The 23657-nt window shown below is 44.2% G+C and overlaps 1 protein-coding gene and 1 non-coding gene across 3 annotated transcripts in view; one reads left to right on the top strand and one right to left on the bottom strand.

Moving 5' to 3' along the window:
- The window catches only part of DPYSL5 (dihydropyrimidinase like 5), a 97821-nt gene that overhangs the window by 53187 nt on the left and 20977 nt on the right, over positions 1-23657 (top strand). For both annotated transcript variants that reach the window (XM_012475548.3, XM_012475549.3), the window contains exons 3-4: positions 20825-20983; positions 23228-23407. In XM_012475548.3, the coding sequence (XP_012330971.1) occupies positions 20825-20983; positions 23228-23407 (339 nt within the window). The remainder of the gene's footprint in view (positions 1-20824; positions 20984-23227; positions 23408-23657) is intronic.
- LOC135269836 (U6atac minor spliceosomal RNA) lies at positions 2957-3082 on the bottom strand. The gene has a single exon (XR_010338086.1). It is a non-coding gene; the product is annotated as a U6atac minor spliceosomal RNA (small nuclear RNA).

Consider the following 23657-nt stretch of genomic DNA (forward strand, 5'->3'; position numbering starts at 1 on the left):
AGCCCAAGTCCCAGGGCCACTTGGACCAGAAGGCAGGTTTCTCAGCCTTTCACCACCCCATTCGGGGCCTCCTGAGACCTCACGACTGAACACTTACTGCTTTTAGCCTGTGATCTCTTGGTTGGCTGCATGCAGATATTTCTCTTGCTACTCTATGGCCCCAAATTTCCTTGGACCAGATGAGAGTGTCTCAGAATGGACACACATCAGGCAGGCAGCTGAGTGAGCTCTCTGCCTGCCCAAGACAGTAGCTTTATGAAATGCCACTCCTCCCTGCAGGAATAACTGATGTCAGTGCCTTAGAGCTGAACAGTTTTTACTATGTATAAATGGTGGTTGTAAGGATTAGATGAGATGATGCATAACAAATGCTTCACAGTGCCTGACACAGAATACACATAAAATAAATGTTAGCCCCGATGCTGGGACTATCTGCTTTCACCCCAGGCTCTTTTCTTCCAGTTCCTTGAGAACTGGCTTTGGCTTCACGATGAAATTGTTCTACTGTGCACCGAGTACCCATGCTACCTGTGTCCCTGGGCTTTGCCAGTAGGCACCCTGGCAAGCCTTCTCTGGGAATCGGCCTTCACCTCCCAGCTCGTTTTCCGTGCCTGTTCTTCCCGCTGCCCCACCACCACCTCACCTAGCTATGGGGTTTGGGATTAGCATAGCTGGGCTCCTCTCTCCACTTTCTTCTGTGACTCACCCACAGGCTGTAAAAAGCCCTGTGAAGTCTTCATGAAGTGACTTCCCCTCTCCTGCCATCTGGAGGACATCCCTTCTGCCCCCTCCATCAATATCTAGTCTGCTTGTAGGGGATATATTAGTTTTCTGCTATGTAACTAATTGCCTCAAACTCAGCAACTTAAAACACCCATTTATTAACTCCCAGTTCTGCAGGTAGAAGTCTGGGCAAAGCACAACTAGGTCCTCAGCTAACAGCCTTGCAAGTCGCCATCCAGGTATTAGTTGGTCTGCATTCTCATCTTGAGTCCAGGGTTCTCTGCCAAGCTCGTGTAGTTGTGGCAGAATTCCATTTCTTGGAGCTCAAGGACTGAGGTCCCTGTTTCCTTGCTGGCTGTCAGCCTGGGGCAGGTCTCAGCGCCTGGAGGCTGCCAACACACCTTGCCACTTTCCCCTTCCATTTTCAAAGCCAGCAACAGACTCACCTCAAGTCTCTTTCCATTTAAAATCTCTGACCAGAATCTCTTTCACCAGAAAGAAACCCATACCTTTTATGAGCTCACTTGATTAGCCCAGAACCACTGAGGATAATCTCCTTTTTTGCAAAGTCAGCTGTGCCATGGAATATAACCTAGTCATGGGTACTTTTTCCCATTTTATTCACAAGATCTCTCCCACACTCAGTGAGAGGCAGTTATACAGAGGCGCGGATCACTGGGAGTCATCTTAGAATTCTGCCTACCCCAGGGAGTCACGTGCAAGAAACATGGCTATCCTATAGATGTTTTGCCCTAGTACATCTCCACACCACCAATTTTGCTTAAACTACTTAAATCATTATTTACTTATTCATTTTAGAGATAAGGTCTGGCTCTGTCACCCAGGCTGGAGTGTAGTGGCATGATCATAGCTCACTACAGCATCAACCAGCTGGGTTCAAGCAATGCTCCCACATAACTGAAACTACAGGCATATGCCACTATGCCCAGCTAAGTTTCTTATTTTCATTTTTTGTAGAGACAGGATCTTGCTATATTGCCCAGGCTGGTCTTGAACTCTTGGCTTCAAGCGATCCTCCAGCCTCGGCCTCCCAAAGTGCTAGGATTACAGGCATCAGCCATCATGCTTGTCCTACTTAAACCTTTTTAAGACTCCACATTTACATTTTTTTTTAATTGTATTTTAGGTTTTGGGGTACATGTGAAGAACATGCAAGATTGTTGCATAGGTACACACGTGGCAGTGTGATTTGCTGTCTTCCTCCCCTTCACCTATATCTGGCATTTCTCCCCATGATATCTCTCCCCCACTCCCCACCCCCTGCTGTCCCCTCCCTTATTTCCCCCCAACAGACCCCAGTGTGTAGTACTCCCCTCCCTGTGTCCATGTGTTCTCATTGTTCAACACCTGCCTATGAGTGAGAACATGTGGTGTTTGATTTTCTGTTCTTGTGTCAGTTTGCTGAGAATAATGGTTTCCAGGTTCATCCATGTCCCTACAAAGGACACGAACTCATCGTTTTTGATGGCTGCATAATATTCCATGGTGTGTATGTGCCACATTTTCCCTGTCCAGTCTATCATCGATGGACATTTAGGTTGGTTCCAGGTTTTTGCTATTGTAAACTGTGCTGCAATGAACATTTGTGTGCATGTGTCCTTATAGTAGAGCGATTTATAATCCTTTGGATATATACCCAGTAATGGGATTGCTGGGTCAAATGGAATTTCTATTTCCAAGTCCCTGAGGAATCGCCACACTGTCTTCCACAATGGTTGAACTAATTTACACTCCCACCAACAGTGTAAAAGTGTTCCTATTTCTCCACATTCTCTCCAGCATCTGTTGTCTCCAGATTTTTTAATGATCGCCATTCTAACTGGCATGAGATGGTATCTCAATGTAGTTTTGATTTGCATTTCTTTAATGACCAGTGATGATGAGCATTTTTTCATATGTTTGTTGGCCTCATGTATGTCTTCTTTTGTAAAGTGTCCGTTCATATCCTTCGCCCACTTTAGAATGGGCTTGTTTGTTTTTTTCTTGTAAATCTACTTTAGTTCGTGGTAAATTCTGAATATCAACCCTTTGTCCGATGGGTAAGCTGCAAAAATTTTTTCCCATTCTGTTGGTTACCGATTCACTCTAATGACTGTTTCTTTTGCCGTGCAGAAGCTGTGGAGTTTGATCAGGTCCCATTTGTCTATTTTGGTGTTTTGGTCATGAAGTCCTTGCCTACGCCTATGTCCTGAATGGTTTTACCTAGATTTTCTAAAAACGATGGTTAGATGCCACAAAGTAGGTGGCAATGCCTTAACCATATGCGTGTTGTCAGGCCCGAGGGCCTCTTCCATCCTTGTCAAGGGGAGTGCTAACCTTCTCTCCTTTCATACAACACCACATTTACATTTTAATTTTATTTATTTATTTATTTATTTATTTATTTATTTATTTATTTATTAGACAGAGCCTTGCTCTGTCGCCCAGGCTGGAGTGCAGTGGTGCGATCTCAGCTCACTGCAACCTCCACTTTCTGGGTTCAAGCAATTCTCCCGTCTCGGCCTCCCAAGTAGCTGGGAATACAAGTGCCCACCATCACACCGAGCTAATTTTTGTATTTTTAGTAGAGATGGGGTTTCACCATATTGGTCAGGCTGATCTCGAACTCCTGACCTTGGGTGACCCACCAGCCTCAGCCTCCCAAAGTGCTAGGATTACAGGCGTGAGCCATCGTGCCTGGCCCACATTTACATTTTTAAAATCAAAAATCACCTTGGCCCCCCTTCACCTCATAGCTCTCTCTATGCCTCATGCCCTGTCCCTGCAATGGCTCCCTGTTGTCTAAGACATCAAGTTTGAATGTGTGGATCTTCCCCCAGGCAACCCCTGATCTGACCTTGCCCTCCCATCAACCGTTTGCCCTCCCTTCGACCCCTCATGGCCAGCTGCTCCTGACATGCACCTATCCATTAGGAAGGTGCCCCCATGGACATCCCATGCTGCCTGTTGCCGTCCCTCTCCACCCCTGCACAGAGCCCCTCCGTCAAGGCGAACACCCTCTCTTTGTATTCCTCCTCCAGCTAACCTAGCTCCAGGATGTCACTTTCTTCTTGCCAGCAGAAATAACTTGTCATCATGGGGCTTTCAAATTGTTTCCTATGTTAAATTTGTTTCTCAGCAAGATTGAAGACCCCTTGAAGAGCAGAGATGACGATTTAACTTGTTGCCGTAGAACTCACATAGCCCTAACAGTGTCGTCGACATCCAAGAAATGGATGTCAGCATGCAGTGGGAGTTATCAGCACAGACTGGGGCTGTGAATGCTGGAGTTGAAATTTCAGCTCCACATTCACTTGCTGTGTAATGTGGGCAAGTTAATCTCTCTGTCCCTCCATTTCCTTATCTGGAAAATGGAGATTATAATGGTTCTTTATAAGTCCTAATTGAGTTATTATTTATAAAGAACTTGGTGCTTATTAAGCATTATGTGTTTGTTAAATAAATAAATAGATCACGTTGATCAAAGTCAGACCTCTTAAAAATCCATGTGTACTACAGTTTCCTCAGGATCATACATATTGAACAGTTAAGCATCAAATAGAAGCTAAAAGAATTGGATTTCATTCCTACCGTTAGAATTTCTGTGTGTGTTTTAGATTTCGAACGGAGCCTGATAGTAATAGTGATAAATTCTAATTAATTTTCTCTCTTCTCTTTCTCTTAAAGGCAGAAAGAGCCAGTAATAAACTCTGCAGGTATCAGGAGCTATTTAAAGATGTCCTGCTTCAGACCAGCTACTTGCTTAACAAAACCTTGCTGGCAACTTTCATTCTATGTGTACATTAATTGGCAGGCCAAAATGTAAGCCAGGTTGATCCTTCTTAGAACTGATGTGAGTGAGGAGATCTATAGTTTCTTATAAATTTGCATCTCTAGTATTAGGAAAAAACTTCCTATGGTGACCAAGCACCTTCTCAACTTCTAGAACAGTGTTTTCAAAGAATTTATCAATGCAGATTATTGCATTTTTAAAACATTTGATTCAGAATAAAATAAATACACTCTCTTTGATTGAACCCAAGTGTCCTGGAAATCTTTCATGTTTAGTACAAGAAGCTTTGCTTTATCCTCTCGTCTGCTGGGGTTTACAAAAGGAAGAAAAGGAAGAAGAAAAATATATACTGTATGTACACTTAGGTGATACATATTACACATGAATGACATTTTTCTTCCTTTTTTTTCTCTTTTTCTTTTCTTAAATTAAGATCATGTCTTTTTTAATATTTCAGAAAATATTTGAATATGGCCTTTTCTCAGTTGGAAATATCTGTTCTCCCAAACCTCAGAGAGGTCACCTTTGAAGTTGTCATATTCCTATGTTGAAAATTAGGGACATATCTTGGAGTAGTTTATTTACAGGTGGAAATGTGTGTAGGTGCTGTATAACTTTCCCCTGGGTACTTTCAGTCTCATTGTTCCCTGAGGTGATCACTGCAGCCAGCCACATTTTTCTCTCTTTCTAATGCTTTTTTATTTCTTGTTGACTAAAATGGAAGCCCTGTAAGGATCTTAAATTAGTGGACTAAATGAATATAAAACTGTGGGTCTACTATTTTAAGAACCTTCTCACTGACCATGGTTTCTCACTCATACTGCATACATGTCACACATACCATCTTACACTCATGTTCACTCTCACACACACAATTATAGAGCTGGAAGTACCATTAGAGATTAATAAATCCTACCCCTACTCCATAAATAATTTTCCTGTTTAGACTTAAACTATCCACAGTATTCTCAATTAATATTTTAAAATAAAATTAAACAAGGTGGGGCTTGGTGGCTCACACCTGTAATCCCAAAGCTTTGGGTGGACAAGGCAAGAAGATCACTTGAGGTCAGGAGTTTAAGACCAGCCTGGGCAACATAGTGAGACCCCCATCTCTACAAAAAATACAAAAATTAGCTGAGCATGATGGTGTGTGCCTGGTAGTCCTAGCTACTAGGGAGGCTGAAGCAGGAGGATCACTTGAGCTCAGGAGTTTGAGGCTGCAGTGAGATATGATCATGCCACTATACTCCAGTGACAGAGCAAGACCTTGTCTAAAAAAAGAAAAATAAATTGATAAATGTTAGTGAACTCTACTCTTGGGAAGAGTATGTATAGAAAGAAGAAGATCATGATTAGGTAACCTGGGAAGCCACTTTTTTTAAAAAAGCAATTTAATCGAGGTATAATTAATGTATGACAAGCTGCACATTTTAAAGTTTGGTACATTTGACATATACGTACATCATGAAACCATCACAATATAATAAACATATCCATCATTCCTGAAAGTTTCTCTGTGTTCCTGTAATTTAACCCCACCCTCACCCCAGGTTACCATTGTTTTCTATCACTATAGATTAATTTACATTTTCTACCATTTCTATATAAGTGGAATAATGCAATATGCGTTCCTTTTTTTTTTAATCTGATTTCTTTCCCTCGGTATTATTAAATTTTTGGCTGTTACAGATAAAGCTATCATGAACATTCATATACACATATTTGTGTGGACATAGGCTTTTATTTCCCTTGGGTAATTGCCTAGAAGTGGAATTTGTCTGTCATATGGTAGGTCTACATTTAGCTTTTTTTTTTTTTTTTTTTTTTTTTTGAGACGGAGTTTCGCTCTTGATACCCAGGCTGGAGTGCAATGGCGCGATCTCGGCTCACCGCAACCTCCGCCTCCTGGGTTCAGGCAATTCTCCTGCCTCAGCCTCCTGAGTAGCTGGGATTACAGGCACGCGCCACCGTGCCCAGCTGATTTTTTGTATTAGTAGAGACGGGGTTTCACCATGTTGGGCAGGCTGGTCTTGAACTACTGACCTCAGGAGATCTACCCGCCTCAACCTCCCAAAGTGCTGGGATTATAGGCATGAGCCACCATGCCCTGCCCAAGAGTTGTTTATATAGTCTAATTACAAGTCATTTGTTAGATACATGTTTTGCAAAATTTTCTCCCAATCTGTTACTTACTTTTTCATTTTCTTAAGTGTTTTTTGAAGAGCAGTAGTTTTTAATTTTGAAGTCCAGTTTATCTATTTGTTTTTTTCTACTTCATGCTTTTTGTGCTATAATCAAGAAATCTTTTCAGAATCCAAGGTCTCTAAGATTTTCTCCTATGTTTTCTTTTAGAAGTTTGTAATTTTAGCTTCTACAGTTTAGTCTGTGATCTATTTTAAGTAATTTTTATATATGGTATGTGGTAAGCATCTACATTCAGTTTTTTTGCAAATGGCTATCCAATTGTTCCAATGCCATTTGTTGAAAAGATTATCCCTTGTCAAAAATCAATTGACCATATGTGTGCCAGCCTATTTTTGGACTCTTCTCTTTTGATCTGTTTATCTATTTTTACACCAATACCACAGTCTCTTAATTATTATAACTTTACAGTAAGTTTTGAAAGCAGGCAGTGTAGGTCTCCCAACCCCATTCTTTTTCAAAGTTGTATGGCTATTCTACATCCTTGGAAGCAAATAGTTTAGTGCAGACTGCAAAGCAGAAACATAGAGATATAAATTCATTAACCAAGCACTTGATAAACATTCTCAGTCCTTAGCATGGTCCCTTTCCTGTTTGCTAAAAGTTAGGAATTTTCTTTAAAATTGTCTCAAGTTATTTGGAGGGAAAAATCTATGCCATGATTATAAATATTGATGTAAATATATTGTCTTCATATAATCCATGTCTAATTAAAAGTAAGTTACAACAACATCGGGGGAAGAGCTCATGCTTCCTCTGCCTTAGATTTAGAGTTGGTGGAGAAGAGGGGTAGGCTGGGCGCTCCTGAGAGGACTAAATTGGTATTAAACTTTTCCTGGAATGAATCTAGCCACTGAGCCATCACCCCCGTCCCTTTCCTTCAGTCAGGTTTCCATTCTTTATAATATCCTTTGTTACCTTCAGGCCTGGGCTCCAGCTTCTCTTTTCTGGTTTGGGGCCTTGATTCTCATGCTGTCAGGCAAAACACACCCCAGGACTTAAGTTTGGGAAACCACTTTGGCTCCCACTCTCTAATGCCTAGACTTAGCGGCCATCAAAGAGTATCTTTTTCCCACCAGGTGGAAAATACAGTTCTCAAAATGAGGTGTGTTCAGCCCCTGAGGGGATCTGGGACCCCAGACCCCAAGCTAGTGCATGGCAGCACATGGCTCTCACAAGATCTGAGGTTAGGCATCCATCTCCCAACCTCTCTGCAATCAAGTTGCACCTGAGCCATGAGGCCCGGACCTCAGGCCCACCCATCAGAGCACTTCCACACCCATTCATCACTTACTTTGATCTTTGAAGCCCCCTCAGGCAGATCTTATTATCCTTCCTTTGCAGGAGGAAAGCAGGGTCCCAGAGAGGTGAAATAACTTGCTAAGCTAATCAGGGCAGGAAAGGCCTATCTGCCACCCACTGACTTACAGCCCCCGTTCCTGGAAACCATGTTTCCAGGGGGGCCTCTCAGCAGCTTTATGGCACTGTCACCCTGTCACCCCTTAGGCTTAGGGACTAAAATGAGGATCTTGCCACGTGTAGGCAGCTGAGGGATGGAGAAAGTGGAGTTACATGTGTCTTATTGCTCTCTGGCATCCGTGGGTAGGCTGGATGTTTAATAAACATCATCATGGCCTGGTGGCCTATAAACATCCCTTTTTGGGGTTAGAAGGGGCTTTGCTAAGGATGTGGGTGACAAAGGGCCTCTCAGTGTGGCTCTGTTTCAGAGCGGCTCTCCGGAAGCTGGCAGCCACATTCCCTATGCCACACAGCTCCTCTGAGGAGCCTCTCCAGTCTCCATGGAAACTGCATGTCGGGAGCCAGCCGGCTCCGTACTGTGGCTTTGTATTAAACACAATGAATTTAAATTGGATGCTCGGCAGTGAAGATGATCATTCTGAATTAGAGAGAAGCCTGGAGCTCCTCATTTCATCATTTTAAATGTTGGCACAATTCTCAGTTTTTGCCCTGTAATTCAAGCCCGAGCCACACCTACCCCTCTGTTTCTAAGCTGCAGTTAGGTCCAATTTCACTTGGGTTTTTCTCCATCCTTTGAGGAATCTTGGAGCTGGGGAGCCCCTCCATCAGGCCAGGGCCACTCCAGCATTGTGTAAAAGAAACCAGGGGGCTCTAGAGTCTGGCTGTGTGATTTTCTCAAGGCCCAGTTTTCTTACCTATAAAATGAGAAGAGTAATCCCTACCCTACGGAGGCATTTTAAAAAATTATTTATTGTGGTAAACTACATATAACATAAAATTTACCATTTCAGCTGTTTTTAAGTGTACAGTTCTATGACATGAAGTACATTTGCATTGTTATGCGACCATCACCACTGTGCACCTCCAACACATGGACAGTTTTCTTCCCTAACTGGCTCTCTATTGATGAGGCTGAATGAATGAGAAGTTCCCAGTAAACACTGATTCCCCATTCCTCCCTCCCCTAGTCCCTGGTAATCGCCATCTTATTTTCTGTCTCTGAATTTGACTACTCCAGGTCCCTCATATAAGTGGAACCATACTGTATGTGTTGTCTTGTGACTGGCTTATTTCACTTAGCATAAGGTCCTCAAGGCTTGTTCATGTTGCAGCCGTGTCAGAATGCCCTTCCTTTTCAAGGCTGAATAATACTCAGTTGTACGTAGATACCACATTTTGCTTCTCTATTCATCTGTCTATGGATACTTGGGTGGTGTCCATCTTTTGGCTGCTGTGAATGCTCTGAACATGCTCTGTACAAATAACTGTTTGAGTTTCTGCTTTCTATTACAGAGTCATTTTTGAGAATCAAATAAGATAATAAATAAGAAGAACACTGCATATAGTAGCCTGTCAGTAAATGTTCATTTCTTTCCTGAAAGCGTGTTAAACCCAGGAGCTAATGCCACAGTGGCCTGATGACTTCAGGTGAGAGTGATATCACTTTTACTAGCAGGCTGCTTCTATATCCCTGGGACTCGCCAGTCTCCATGTCTGGGAATTCACCCAATTAATTCCAGGGCTTAAAGGAAATGTCTTAAGCACGGAAATGTGCCTCATGTCTCACCAAAAAACCATGCATGCTTTTACATTTCTCCCACCAGTGGGTTCATGTATTTCTAGTTCTAAAATGAAAAAAAAAAGTGTTAGAGCTGATATATATACTAACTAATCAGTGTTCTGTTTTAAGTACACCCTCTGGGAGACCCTGAAGCTGGGAGGTTCTGTGCTGAGTTACTATTTCAGCAGCAGCAGCAGCATCAGACCGGCTTTCAGTATTACAAAAGAGTGTGGGATTTAGAGTAAAAATACCTGGATCACAGCCTTGGCTGGTCTCTCAAAAACTGAGAAGATGACCATGTCTGCTGCACATAGTGGCTGTGAAGATTAGCTGGGAGAGTACCTCGCTGCACTGATGCAGGAGGCAGAAAGGCACCAGGTCTTTGGGCTGGTCTGCAGCCTTCCAGTAGATTCTCTCTGGCTCTAGCTTCATCTAAAAGCCTTCTATAAGGGAGCACCCCCTTGCTGCTTTGAACCCCTCCAGTGGTGAAAATCGCAGACCTCCGAACAATCTTTCCCCAGGGGGTCCTCTAGTCTTTCCACTCGCTGTCAGAGCAGCCCTAGAGCCAGCTCCCCTTTGTACTTAGGAATTTGTGACAGAAGGGAGGGAGGGGCAGGGGCTGTTGCACAGCCTCCTGACCCGTGCATGACCCGGCTGCTCCCTACAGCTTAGCGATGCTCTTTATTGATGAGGCCTGTTCTTTATGGATGGGCTGAAGGGAGGAGGGGAAGCAGGAGTTTCACACCAAATCACAGACCTTTCTCTCACTTCTCAGCAGTGGCTGCTGGCAGTGTGGAGTGCGCCTGGCATCTGTCCACCTGTTGAGCAGGAGCCAGGGCAGACTGAAATCAGGGCTTCCTGAACAGATGTGTTCATTGCCCCTGAGACAAGAAAGGTCCCTGGGCTACTCACCTATGGCGAGCAGGAACTCAGGACTCCCAGGGAGGGCCTGCATCTTAACCTCTAAGGGAAGCTCACCTCTTCTTGAAGCCAGTGAGCCCAGGAAGTTTCTGTGCCTTGGTAAAAGGCTTGGCTTGGCTTCCATAACCCCATACCTCCTGGGCTTCCTCCTACTTCTTTGCAGTTCTTTTCCAGTCTCCTTCCTGGTCTTGTCTTCATCTTGATGCTCTCCTATGCTATGGCCTCTCAGGGTCCTCTTCCAGAGTGTCTCTTCCTCTTACCCATCCTCTCCTGCTAAGTAATCTGTTACTGATGACTCCCACTTTAGAGCTGCAGCCTAGCCACCTCTGCACATCTCCCTACTGGGCATTGTGCCATGGATGCCCCCAAAGCCCAACCTAACACGCTCCTTGTCTTCCACACAACTCCACTCCTCTTCCAGCGATACCTCCGGCAAGAAATGGTACCTCATCCACCCAAACCAAGCCTACTTGCTAAAGACCAGGGGCTTGCTAAGGGATATAGCCAGAACCCAAATCCAGGTCAGGCTCCAGAGCTCAGGCTTCTCCCACCATTGCCCCTGCCTCCATGTGCCATCAGAGAAGTCAACTGCATTTCTAACAAACTGAATAATGCAAATGTCACTCTGAGCCCCAAACCAAACTCAGCATGCCCTGGGACCCCTTCCCATTTTGTGGCTGTGCTGGACTTCTGCCTGGACCCCTTTGTCAGCTATCCCTGACCCCTGGGCTTCCAGCTCCTTAGCTCTTCCAGACTGCTTTCTCTGCCCCAGCTCCTGGTTCAGAGTGGGCCCATTACAACAGCATGGTAACTTCAGCCAAACCCTGTTACTGCCTGTCTTGTTGACCCTGCGGTGCATTTTCCAAATGGTTTTCCTAAGCCTCATCTTGGCTGAGACCAACATTCCTGATTTCCCCCAAAACCTTCCATCCGGGATTTTGGCTTTATTTCCTGTTCTGTTAAGAAGTCTGGGACAAAGGGCCTGCACTTCCTCAGGTCTCCTCCCAGTTTCCTCTGATCACCTCCATCTTTATCCACCCCTTCCCTGAATGAATGGGAAGAAGGTCCCTCCAGCCTAGTAGATGAGAATATCAGCCCTCAGTTTCCTCATCTGAACAATGAGGATAATAATGGCCTCTATTTGGGGGAGAATTAAACCAGCACAGGAAATACTTGATGATGTTAATTGATGATGTTAATTATTAGCAGTTTTCATCAATATTTGAATGTCCCTTAATCAGCTCTATTTCCATGTGTCTAAAAATTCCCTTTCCCTTAAGTTTGATCTTCCCTCTCCTGATGCCATTTTTTCAGCCACCCAGGCACAAAACCTCCCCCGTTATTTATTTTCACCTCCTCGTCTGTCATCAAAGCTTGCTGCTTCTTCCAAGAAACATGAATCACATATGTCTCTTCCAACCCAGCCTCCATCAGGTCCATCATCATCCCAACACTGCCCTTGAGCTTGCACGCTACAGCCGGAGTAATGTTGCCCAGTCCGATGTTCACGTTCTTCCTCACCCCAGAGCCTGCTGTGGCTGCATGTGGCTTACAGCAGAGATGAGGTGCATCCCAGCTCCCCAACAGCCTCCCATCCTGGGCCATAGACATGTCCAGGGATAGGAGTATGGCCCAAGTCCTCTCTGTAAATGTGCTCCTAAACCCCACACTCCCTAAACTCCCTCATCACTACCACCTCCTCCCACAGAAGTTGACACATTTTGCCGATCTGATGGAATCAGGTTAACCAAAGTCCCCATAATTGGTCCTAATCAGACCTGCCTCAGCCCAAACCTCAGCCTGTTCTCTGTCTTCCAGCTGTGTCCCTGACTCTGCTACACCATTTCCTACCCTGGAGCATCCTGGCCTGGTCAAATCATGCCTGCCCACTGCTCACAGCCTTCCTATCCTAACATGACCTTTCCTTCCACTGGGCTGCTTTTGCATTCGCTAATCCCCATTAGCATTGAGGAACACAATCTCTTATTGCCTTCTAGTCTCAGTATTTTGAAGTCATTTCTATTAAAACTGAACTTTTCTCCTTTTCTGTTTGCCAGTTGGACTCTAAGCTCCTTAAGTTGCTCACATTTCTTCTGGAGCATCTGATACACGTAATAGAAGGCATGTAGTGTGCACATTAGTGCTACCTACAAATTAGGCTTCTTGTTCCTCATGAATATTTATTGGGCTCTTACTATGTGCAGGCACTGGGCTAGGTGCTTTATATGCCCTATCTCATTTAATTTTCATAGTAACTCCATGAGGCATGTATTATTATCTCTGTTTTACAAATGGAGAAATGGAGCTCAAACAGATTAAGTAACTTGCTGAAGATCTTACAACTAACAATTGATGGAGCTGGGATTTCAATCTAGATCTGCCTGCCTGAACGTCTGATTCTTGTCAGGATACTACAGTATTAATGTGCTTTAAGTGGCAGGCGGATTAAGTATGAAAATTTTTTTTTCTCAAAATATATTGTGGATTGAATGTTACCTGTTTCCTCTGTAGAAAGTTGAAAGAATGAAGTGTGAATTTTAGATACAATAACATTCAGAGTGAGAGCAAAGTAAGGTCAGGAAGTGGGACCATGCCCTGGATGATGTGGTAAAGGCAATAGACCCAGAACGTAGGAGTGGAAAGTAAAAGGAAGTTTAGGGGTACAATCAATTACAAATGCGCAATTTAGGGAAAACCTGTCAACTGAGTGAGCTCAACAGACTGCAATTTATCAGTCAAGATAAGGCCTGAGGGCTATATGTAGCCAGAGGGGAGAGAGAGTGGGGAGAATAAGTCATGTGTCTTATTGGAGAATAAGTCATGTGTCTCTTGGATGCCCTGGAAAAGGCTGTTTTCTTAAGAAGTATTTGATAGAAGGTGCTGGCCTTGGGTGTGGGGTTGGGGGCTGGTACAAAGAGGATGGAGTGGTGGTCAGCATGCAAGCTGCCTGGAAGGGGATCATCAGAGAAAGGGTCAAGAGTCCTCAGCAACTCCCCACCCGTGTGAATTAGCTGAGTTGGCAATGAAGCCCAGTGTAAGGCCATTAAGAGCCTGATCCCCCTACATCAGGCCAGGGTAGGTGATAAGCTAATGGCTGGACTGGCCACACAATTTGCAGGGCCCGGTGCAAAAAGAAAATAAAATAAATATGAGGTTCCTTTTTTAAAAATTATTAAGAATTTCCAGATGGTGACGGCAGAACATTAAAACAAGCCAGACACGGTGGCTCACGCCTATAATCCCAGCACTTTGAGAGGCCGAGGCAGGCAGATCATCTGAGGTCAGGAGTTCAAGACCAGCCTGATCAACATAATGAAATCCCGTCTCTACTAAGAATACAAAAAAATTAGCCAGCATAGTGGCACATGCCTATAGTCCCCAGCTACAGGGGAGGCTGAGGCACGAGAATGGCTTGAACTCAGGAGGTGGAGATTGCAGTAGCTGAGATCATGCCACTGCACTCCAGCCTGGGCGAGAGTCTGTCTCCAAAAAAAGAAAAAAGCACAGAGCCCTTCTAGCCCTTCTAAGTGAAGGGCCTTGTGCAGCTGCATGGGCCACATGCCCATGGAGCTGGCCCTGGATGGTAGGCTTGTGATTCAGGATGGGAAAGGTGTTCCCTGTGTGCCAGGCATGGTTCCAGGTGCCATACATCTCACTTGATGAAAGAAATAGTTGGACCCTTCTTTTGGGGGTTGATGACATCCCATGGTGATGTTCAGAGCTAGCTTTCCAGAGGGCCAATAAGTAGCCAACAGAACGCTGAAGGTGAAGGCAGTTACTGTGAGCAATAGAGAAACTACCAAGCTGGTTTTTTTTTCTTCTCTTGTACTTCGGGAGGATGTAAATAAAAGATGGAATATAATTTTAATGTGAAAAGAAAAGGAAGTGGTTTAGCAATTCCAAGAGAGGCAGATCCATCTGAACAAATGATAGCTTTTCCAACAGCATTAAGAGATGCATACGTTTGTATTGCGCTTACCAGTTTACAGAGCACATCCACTTGTTATTGGATTCTCAGTGCAGTGTTGTTCCCTCTGTAAAGATTGAGTTGGCCTTAATCTATATACATCCTAGTAGTAGCAGATCCTGCTTTTCTGATTCTAGTCACCTCCTCAAACATACACCCCTTTTCCATAATTTGTATGAAAATATGCTCTAGGAAGTCTCTCCCTTTTCCTCAATGAAAAACTCCATGAATTGGCTATAGCCCAAGTGCCTTCTCAATAGTAGAGCACAAAGCTTGTGCCTGACCAAGTGGTTCTTGGCCTTGAAGCAAGAGAACCAAATCTTGTGGGCAGGGTTGCTGGGAGCAATTGCTGCAATAAATTCAGCAAAACATATTGCAGCAGCAGGGCAGTCCTGTAGAACATGATAAGAGAGTGACTCCTCAAAGGTCTTTGTCCTGATAAAGCTGGAAGTGACCAACACATTGTTCTCTCCAACACTGTGATGTCAGCAAATAAATCCTATCTGAAGGGCCACAAGTATCTGAAATGTCTTTCCAACTTTCTGAGCTGGTCCCTGGTCAATATGGAGACCCCCATGTGCCCCCACGGTGGTCTGATGAACTTCTGAAGTATAAAGATGGCATTTACAAAACGTTCAGGCTGAGTTCTCATACAGGTTCCTGCTCCTTGCCAAGTGTATGCCTGGAAACTGTATCATAAAATGGATTACCATTAAATATATTGGGTTTTCCTAGGGAACAAATGAACATCAAATAAATCCAGCTTTACCCAGCAGTATGTCATAAATGCCAAAAACAAAATAATAGTGACCCTTTGAAATAGTAAAACGATGTTTCATATTCTTCCAAATATATATATAATGGTGCTGTGTCTTTTGATTAAACAAATAATTCAAACATCTCTTGTTAATTTAATAGTGAGAGATGTCAGGATAAAAACAAATGCCCACATACACAATGGGAAATGCTTATATTTTAAAAGTAAGGACTTGAGTTGATAAATGGGCAGTTTTGGTCAGCCACCAGGCTCAAGGAGGCTGTAGTGAGATCAGCTGTTCCATGATCAGGTCTGGAATAGTTGGAGTTGAGGATGTTCTATAAAGCTGCAATTCTGCTTCCTGGCAGTGTCCACCTGGAATGTGGTCTCTGCTCATATGTGTTGAAGAATGCTCAAGTACTGTGTGAAGTTGTAAATGACCATGAACTTGGAAATGCATTCATACATAGAGGCATGTTTATACAATGAATCAATTAAAAGGAATGAAATAAATATACATAAATAAATCTTGAAGATAATATTGAGTACATGAAAACAAGTTGCAAAAGAATATAGACAGTATGATAGATATCATTTGTATAAATTTTTTAATGTTCTGTGTTTACATAGTAAGAGCATAAAAACATAGATGGGAAGAATGTATACCATATTCAGGGAGGAGAGGGATGGGAATAGGCTGGAGGGCGTTAGTTGTATTAAAAATATTTCTTTTTTTTTTTAAAGCATCTGAGGTAAACATGGCAAAATGTTAACATCTGTTAAGTTTGAGTAGTGCATATGTGGGTATATGTTTTATTATTTATATTTTTACTCTGAAATATTTCATAACTTCAAAATATTTTAAACGCATTAAGCATGGCTAACTAAAATTTTAAATACTGCAGTTTTAACTTCCTCCAAATTTATTTTTAAGTGTACATTAAAAACTCATATTCAGTTAAATTTTGGAAAAATAGAAAATATAAATTCCTCAGAATCTCATCACAAAAATAACCATTGTTGGCCAGGAGTGGTGGCTCATGTCCGTAACCCCAGCACTTTGGGAGACCAAGCAAGGCAGGCAGATCACTTGAGGTCAGGAGTTCGAGACCAGCCTGGCCAACATGGTGAAACCCATCTCTACTAAAAATGCAAAATTACCTGGGCATTGTGGCAAGTGCCTGTAATCTCAGCTATTCAGCAGGCTGAGGCAGGAGAATTGCTTGAATTCAGGGAGGCAGAGGTTGCAGTGAGCCGAGATCACACCACTGCACTCCAGCCTGGGTAACAGAGCAAGACTCTGTCTCAAGCAAACAAACCAAAAAATCATTGTTAATATTTTGATCTATTAACTTCCATTTTTTTCCTTGTGTGTGGGGTATGTGTGTTTAAACATAGTTCTAAGCATTTTGAATCAAGCCTTGTTCACTCATGATAGCATAAAACTTTTTCCATGTTACGACAGCCTTCGTGAACATTATTTTTATTGACTTCCATTAAAGATCTTCTGCAGCGTACTTAACCAACACCATTTTTTTGCATAAAAACAGTCATTGTTGAATATGTGATTCAACAATCACATATTCTTAAATATCATCCTTTTAAAAGCCTCGGGAACAGGATGGGCTGTGCACTGCTGCCGATTTCTACGAGGCTGTTTTGTGGGGGACGACACTAAAAAGGTCTGTCACATCTGTGCTATCACTTTCCTGTGAAGACAGAACCTGTCAGCATTCATCCTGTGGGTCGGAAAGGTACATATTCAAAAAGCCAACTCCATGTATGTCTCGCCTAAGAGGAAACAAGTCCTTGAACATCAGTGTGTGGTGTGGGCTTGCGAGCCTGCAGTGTGGGGAGTAGGGTGTGGGGAAGAGTTTGCTGATCTGATGAAACTCTTGTTTTGAGGCCTGGGGAACAACGGTAAGAATTATTCCAGATACTTATGTGCATGCCCCTCCCAGCTCATAGATACTCTCACATCCATTGCCACCTGACCCTCTGGGGACCCTTTAGAAGTAAGGTGCAGGTCAAGAGGCACATGGCTGCTCCTAAATTACAACCAAGACGTGGGAAAGTCATGGCCACCTCCTGTGCTTCCAACTCCTTCCAGAACTCTTTTCAGTTCCTGTTCTTAGACCCAGGCAAAAGGGGCCTCTTCCCAGGGCTCTGGATTCTAGGGTCCTCCTCGGGTCCTCCAACTTGCACCCCTGCCCCCTAGGTCTGGGGATTGTGTCTACCCAGACCTCACTCACCCATTCCTAAACTACATTCTGGGTCCCTGGAATTCCCTGAGAAACGCCCAGAGCATTCCAGAGTCTACAGAAACCTGCATCTCTCCTCCTGAGGGACAAACCAGCAATGTGTGCATACAAGGCCCAAGGCCCGAATTTTGCAGGAAGTGGACAGAGCTTAGGTCTGCAGGCTGTAGGATCAATTCAGGATCGGGGGTGTGGGCTGGGGGCATGGGCTGGGGGTAGGCACTGAGGCTAAGGCCAACTATCCCTGAAGCATAGCTCAGAATTTTAAGGACCTTGAGGATTCTAAGTTTAAGCCTGGCCCTTTTGGCCTTTATGAAGATATATTTGAGAGGTTAGGAGGATAGAGTATATTCTGGTAATGGTGTTTTAGCTTGATCTATCTTTTGAGTGTTTAGAGAATCAGCACATGATCCTCCTTTTCTCCTCTTGCCCTGGGACCCACACTATGAGGACAGGACCTGGCTCTTTTATCTTCACTGTGCTGTTTCCAGGTTCTCCTTTTTCTATCCAAGCCTGCAAAGGTACGATGAGGGTGCAAAGGAATGCAATCTAGAGCCACAGAAAAATGAAACAATTTAGTATGTAAAACCCCAATATACATCCCCATGTGTATGTATACAAGCAAGAGATGCATTTCAGGACAAAATAGAGTACAACCACCTGCTGTGAGGATGAATCAGCCTGGCACAATCCAGCAAAATCAGAAATAGAATCCTGCTAGTAAAGCTACAATCTGCATGGCTCTCCCTCTCCCAGTTCCTCTGCCTCCCCCGTCATAGCTTCTGCAGGTACCACAGAACTACCACCCTCTGTTGGTTGCTTTAAGCTATGCAAGAAGTGAAACCACCAACCTCCCCAGTACAACTGGGAACATTCTCACTGGCCCAGCCTGCATCATGGAACATCAAGGTTGTGAGAGTTTTCATTTTAATTGCTGTTGGGCCACTGAGCTATTTTTTTTTCAGTCCCTTATTCCCCAGCAATATTTTTTATTTGTGATCAAGGATTTAACTGAATAGAGAAGCATGGAACCATTAGGACAATTTCATGGAGCTCTTTCTCTCCCCTACAGAAAATGGAGATAAACACCTAAATTCTGGCTGGGTGCAGTGGCTCATGCCTGCAGTCCCAGCACTTTGCAAGGCCAAGGTGGAGGATCACTTGAGGCAAGGAGTTCAAGACCAGTCTGGGCAATGTAGGGAAACCTTGTTTCTACAGAAAAAAAAAAAAATATATATATATATATATATATATATGTATGTATGTATATTTTATAGTCTTATAGGCAGAGAGGCTGGTTAGGGTGCGGTGTTTCCTGCTTGTGTGGGGAACCCCTCCTGCCACCATCCTAGCTCCCCACAATGCTAAAATATATATATATATATATATATATATTTATATATATATATATATATATATATATATTTTTTTTTTTTTTTTCAATTAGCCAGGCAAGGTGGCATGTGCCTGAGGTCCCGGCTACTCAGGAGGCCAAGGCGGGAGGATCACTTGAGCCCAGGAGTTTGAGGCTGCAATGCACTATGATTGCACCACTGTGCTCCCGCCTTGGCAACAGAGTGAGACCCAGTCTCAAACAAAAACAAACACCTAAGTTCTGAGTAACTAAACACATGTTAGGACAACACTTTACCAAATCTGTTCCATAAGTGATGTTTTACTTAACCTTCACAACTAACTACCCAACAAGGAAGCCACCCTATTGTAGTAGGTAAAGAATCTGCATCTCAGAGAACTTAAGTAACCTGGCTGGGGTTATTCCAACCACGAGGGAGCAGAGCAGGGAGTTGAACATGGAGCAGTGAAGCACTGTAAGGACTCAAGCCATTTTTCACCAGAAAGAGTCGCTTTGTATTAGAGCCCTCACAAAGACTCTCATGTTATGGGGCTCTCTCTCAATTATTTTATTTTATTTTATTTATTTTGAGATGGAGTCTAACTCTTGTCACCCTGGCTGGAGTGCAGTGACACACTTGTCACCCAGGCTGGAGTGCAGTGGCACGATCTCGGCTCACTGCAAACTCCGCCTCCCAGGTTCAAGTGATTCTCCCACCTCAGCCTCCCAAGTAGCTGGGATTACAGGCACCTGCCACCACACCTGGCTAATTTTTGTACATGGTTTCACCATGTTGGCCAGGCTCATCTTGAACTCTTGACCTCAGGTGATCCACCCGCCTCAGCCTTCCAAAGTGCTAGGATTACAGGCATGAGCCACTGTGCCCACTGTCAATTATTTTAATTTAATTTTATCTTAAGTTTTGTTTGGGAACAACACATTAGCCTGAAATAGCCTTTGATCAATGCTAGTTTTGGAAGTTCACAGAAGTCCCCTGATCAAATTCACTTTTAAAAAGTTGGGGGATTCTCCAGTACAGATATAGTCATTTTTCCTGGGGGTTCACTCTGTGGTTGCAAGTGAGACTTTTTAAGAATTTCTTTTTAAAGTGGCAGAGTTGTGAATAGGATCAGTTTTCACTGATAGATTATACATGCATCTAAAAAACACCTGTGTCAAACAAGACAGATGAAACTGACGCTCCTGTGCTTAGAAAAACTGAAGACAAAGACCCACAAAGGTTGAAGATGTGTGCAAAATGTTTGAACAAAATTGCTTCATGAAATTTGAGAGAATAAAATAAAACAATATATACAAATTAAACATTTTATATATCATGGTTCAAGCAAACATGGGTAAGTAAATGTTATAAACAGATATTTGATTATGCCATCAATATTATGTTATTATATGATACAATAGTATGTTATATATTACATGTAGACATTTGATCCTGTCATCTATAGAGTCAATTGGCTAAACATTGTCTGGGGAGAGAATGTCCTCATTGGGAAGATAGGCCTTAGGCCTGGTGACCCACGATGTGGTTTTTCCAACGCATCAAGCTGAAACCCCAACTGAGGAACAAGCAGGTTTGGGACCCACTGTCACGATGAAGGTGTCGCACTGGCTCCTGCACCTCCACACGGCTCTTTACAGTTTCCCAAACCTCGCTGCCCTTGGTCCTCACAGCCTCTTGTGAGGCAGGGCCTGTCTTTCAATAGACCGTGAGGACCATGTCTCACCATGTCATCAACTCGAGGGCAGGCAGGGCTGTGACAAGACTGCCTTTTCCCATCTTCCTAGGCAGCACTCGTTGGAGGCACCACCATGATCATCGGCCACGTCCTGCCCGACAAGGAGACCTCCCTCGTGGACGCTTATGAGAAGTGCCGGGGTCTGGCCGACCCCAAGGTCTGCTGTGACTACGCTCTCCACGTGGGGATCACCTGGTGGTCACCCAAGGTAACAGTGCTGGTGGGATCCCAGAAGAAGGCACAAATCGTCTTACAGGCAGAGAGGCTGGTTAGGGTGCGGTGTTTCCTGCTTGTGTGGGGAACCCCTCCTGCCACCATCCTAGCTCCCCACAATGCTAAAAGAAAACACATTTAGGATTCCATAGGGGAGCAGGTGGGCCTGTCCTGCCTAACTTAATGAACCACTTTCTGGCAGGCACAGGGAGGCCAAGGCCAGAGGCCAGGCCTTGGGGGTGCAGTTTCCTCGCTCTGACCACGAGGCTCTTAATGTCTCATGTGAATGTGGGGTGCCACTGACAGGTCATGGGCAGTGCTGCTGAGCAGTGGCCTGAGCATGGGCTCAGGTGCAGAGGGTCATATCCCATATCCCATTTGAACTGAGAGTCAACTGCACTACACTGAGGTCTCCGAACTGAGGCTCCCATCCTGGCTCAGTACTGCCTTGAATGAATGGATGGTGGTACGCTTTTTTCCTACTGGGGCCCAGCTCCTGCTCTGAGACTGTCCAGCTCCTGCATCAAGGCTGTCCTGGTCTGTGACTGAGGCTGGCGCCCCCTGAGCCCTTCTCACTTCAGCCTCTCTGCCTCCTTTGTGTCTGTGCCCCTGGCTTCTGGCTTTCCTATTCTCCCCCTGCCCAGACCCCAGGGTCAGAGTCTGTCTCCTGTCTCCGGATTCCCACTTCCTTGCTCTTCCTGATCTACAGGCATGTCAATTTGGCTTTGTTTCTGGAGCTTTTCTGCTTATTTGCCCCGGGTAGCAGTCTGGATATTCATTCTTTCATCAATTACTTATTAAGCCCCATGTACCAATACTTTGGTGAGTGCCCCAAATCATAAAAATAACAAGCATTAGTAAGTTTTATCAACTTAGGAACTGCCTCTTCATTTTTCCTTACAAACCCACTTGTAGCTGCTGCTAATCAAAGAGTATATTCAGGGCGGCTTGAATCTGTGCTCCCAGGTGGCCATCCTCAAGCTTTGAGCTCAAATAAACTCTGTTCTTAATCATAAAAAAAAAGCAGCTTTACAAAGTTCTTCAGTTGCAGGCCCTGGTGTAAAGGGCCTAATACCCTTCTGAGATGATAATCTAAAGCCTCACTATATTTCTGCCCTCGGGTCTTAGCCTTGAGTTGGGGGCTCACCTGGTTTCTTCATTATTTCTGACCTGGCACTTACCGAAGACCTTGGAACTCCCCAACCCTCAGAGCATGAAGACCACTCCTCCCAGTACTAGGCCAAAAGTACAGATCACGCTGAATGTCAGCCATTTCTTATCTCAAATGGGGGTATCCTTTTTGGACATCCTCCTGGGTGAGGGGCCTCTACCTCCAAGCCACTCTCTACTTCCCCTGGAGCTGGCCTGGAATAGAGGGTCTGCTCAGGTTCCCAGCAGCACAGAAGCCAGGCCAACCCTCCCTAATTTCCCAGAGCTTACGGTGACTCATACATCAGGAGTTAAAAATTCTGTTTTACAATAATCGAATAAATGTTTCTTCTTATAGATGTTAAAAATAGAAAAGAAGCACATAATTCAAAAACCCCAACATGATCGCTGTCGTTAAACTTCTTTCTTTCCAGTTTTTTTCATCCATGCTTTCACTGAGTAACTATTTTGCATAGGTGTTAGCATTTTCTATTTTGCTGGGAAATCTTCATGACTAGCAATGTAATGGCTGCTTAATATTCTACCAAGTGGATGAACAAACTTATTTTCCTGTTGTCAGGCCAATATTGCTTCCATGTTTTTCCTAGTACAAATAATGTTGTTAGGAATATCCTAATTCTCATAACTCTGTTCACGTTTGACTTTGTTCCTCAATTCAGTTTTCCCAGGGCCTCTGGATTTTTAGTGTTAGCGTGCCTTCTTTGTAACGCCAGGGAACAGGCCACAGGACTCAAAATCATTATTCCTATGTTTACCATTAAGGCTGGTTTGAAGACAGACACACAGGACAGGCCTAGGTGACGAGAGAAATATGCCTATAAAGGTCACAATATGGCTCCTAAATGGTGTCATGTTGACAATTTTCACAGTACTTCCACATCCATCTGCTCAGGTGACCTCACAGCAGCCTGTGGGGTGGGAGGAGACCGAGATAGAGAGGTGGGCGGGAGGCTGACCGACAGCCTGAGCTGGGGCAGGCCCCACATCTCCCCATGCTGGGCCAGCGCCTGCCAGTCCCCCTTTTGGGTGTCTACCCTCACGCAACATTGCCTTTGCACTTGCTCTCCAGGTGAAAGCAGAAATGGAGACACTGGTGAGGGAGAAGGGTGTCAACTCGTTCCAGATGTTCATGACCTACAAGGACCTGTACATGCTTCGAGACAGTGAGCTGTACCAAGTGTTGCACGCTTGCAAGGACATTGGGGCGATCGCCCGCGTCCATGCTGAAAACGGGGAGCTTGTGGCCGAGGCAAGTCTGCAGCCAAGAATGTTGGATGGAGGGACACCAATGGAGACAGTCCTCAGGGGATTCCTGACCACCTATCACTGATCCCACAGGATTCAGACAAAATCAGTTGTAAAAGTATGAGGTGTGGACACTCCAGCTGTCAGATCTTGGTCAGAAAACCCAAACTGTACTACTGTCTGTAAAAAAAACAAATCTCTTTTTATGGTTCAGAAAGGCTTCTAAGTCTTAGGTGATGATGTCTTAATTCTAA

The sequence above is a fragment of the Aotus nancymaae genome, unplaced genomic scaffold (assembly GCF_030222135.1).
Source record: "Aotus nancymaae isolate 86718 unplaced genomic scaffold, 86718_ANA_hifiasm-v0.15.2.pri h1tg000057l, whole genome shotgun sequence".
NCBI lineage: Eukaryota > Metazoa > Chordata > Mammalia > Primates > Aotidae > Aotus > Aotus nancymaae.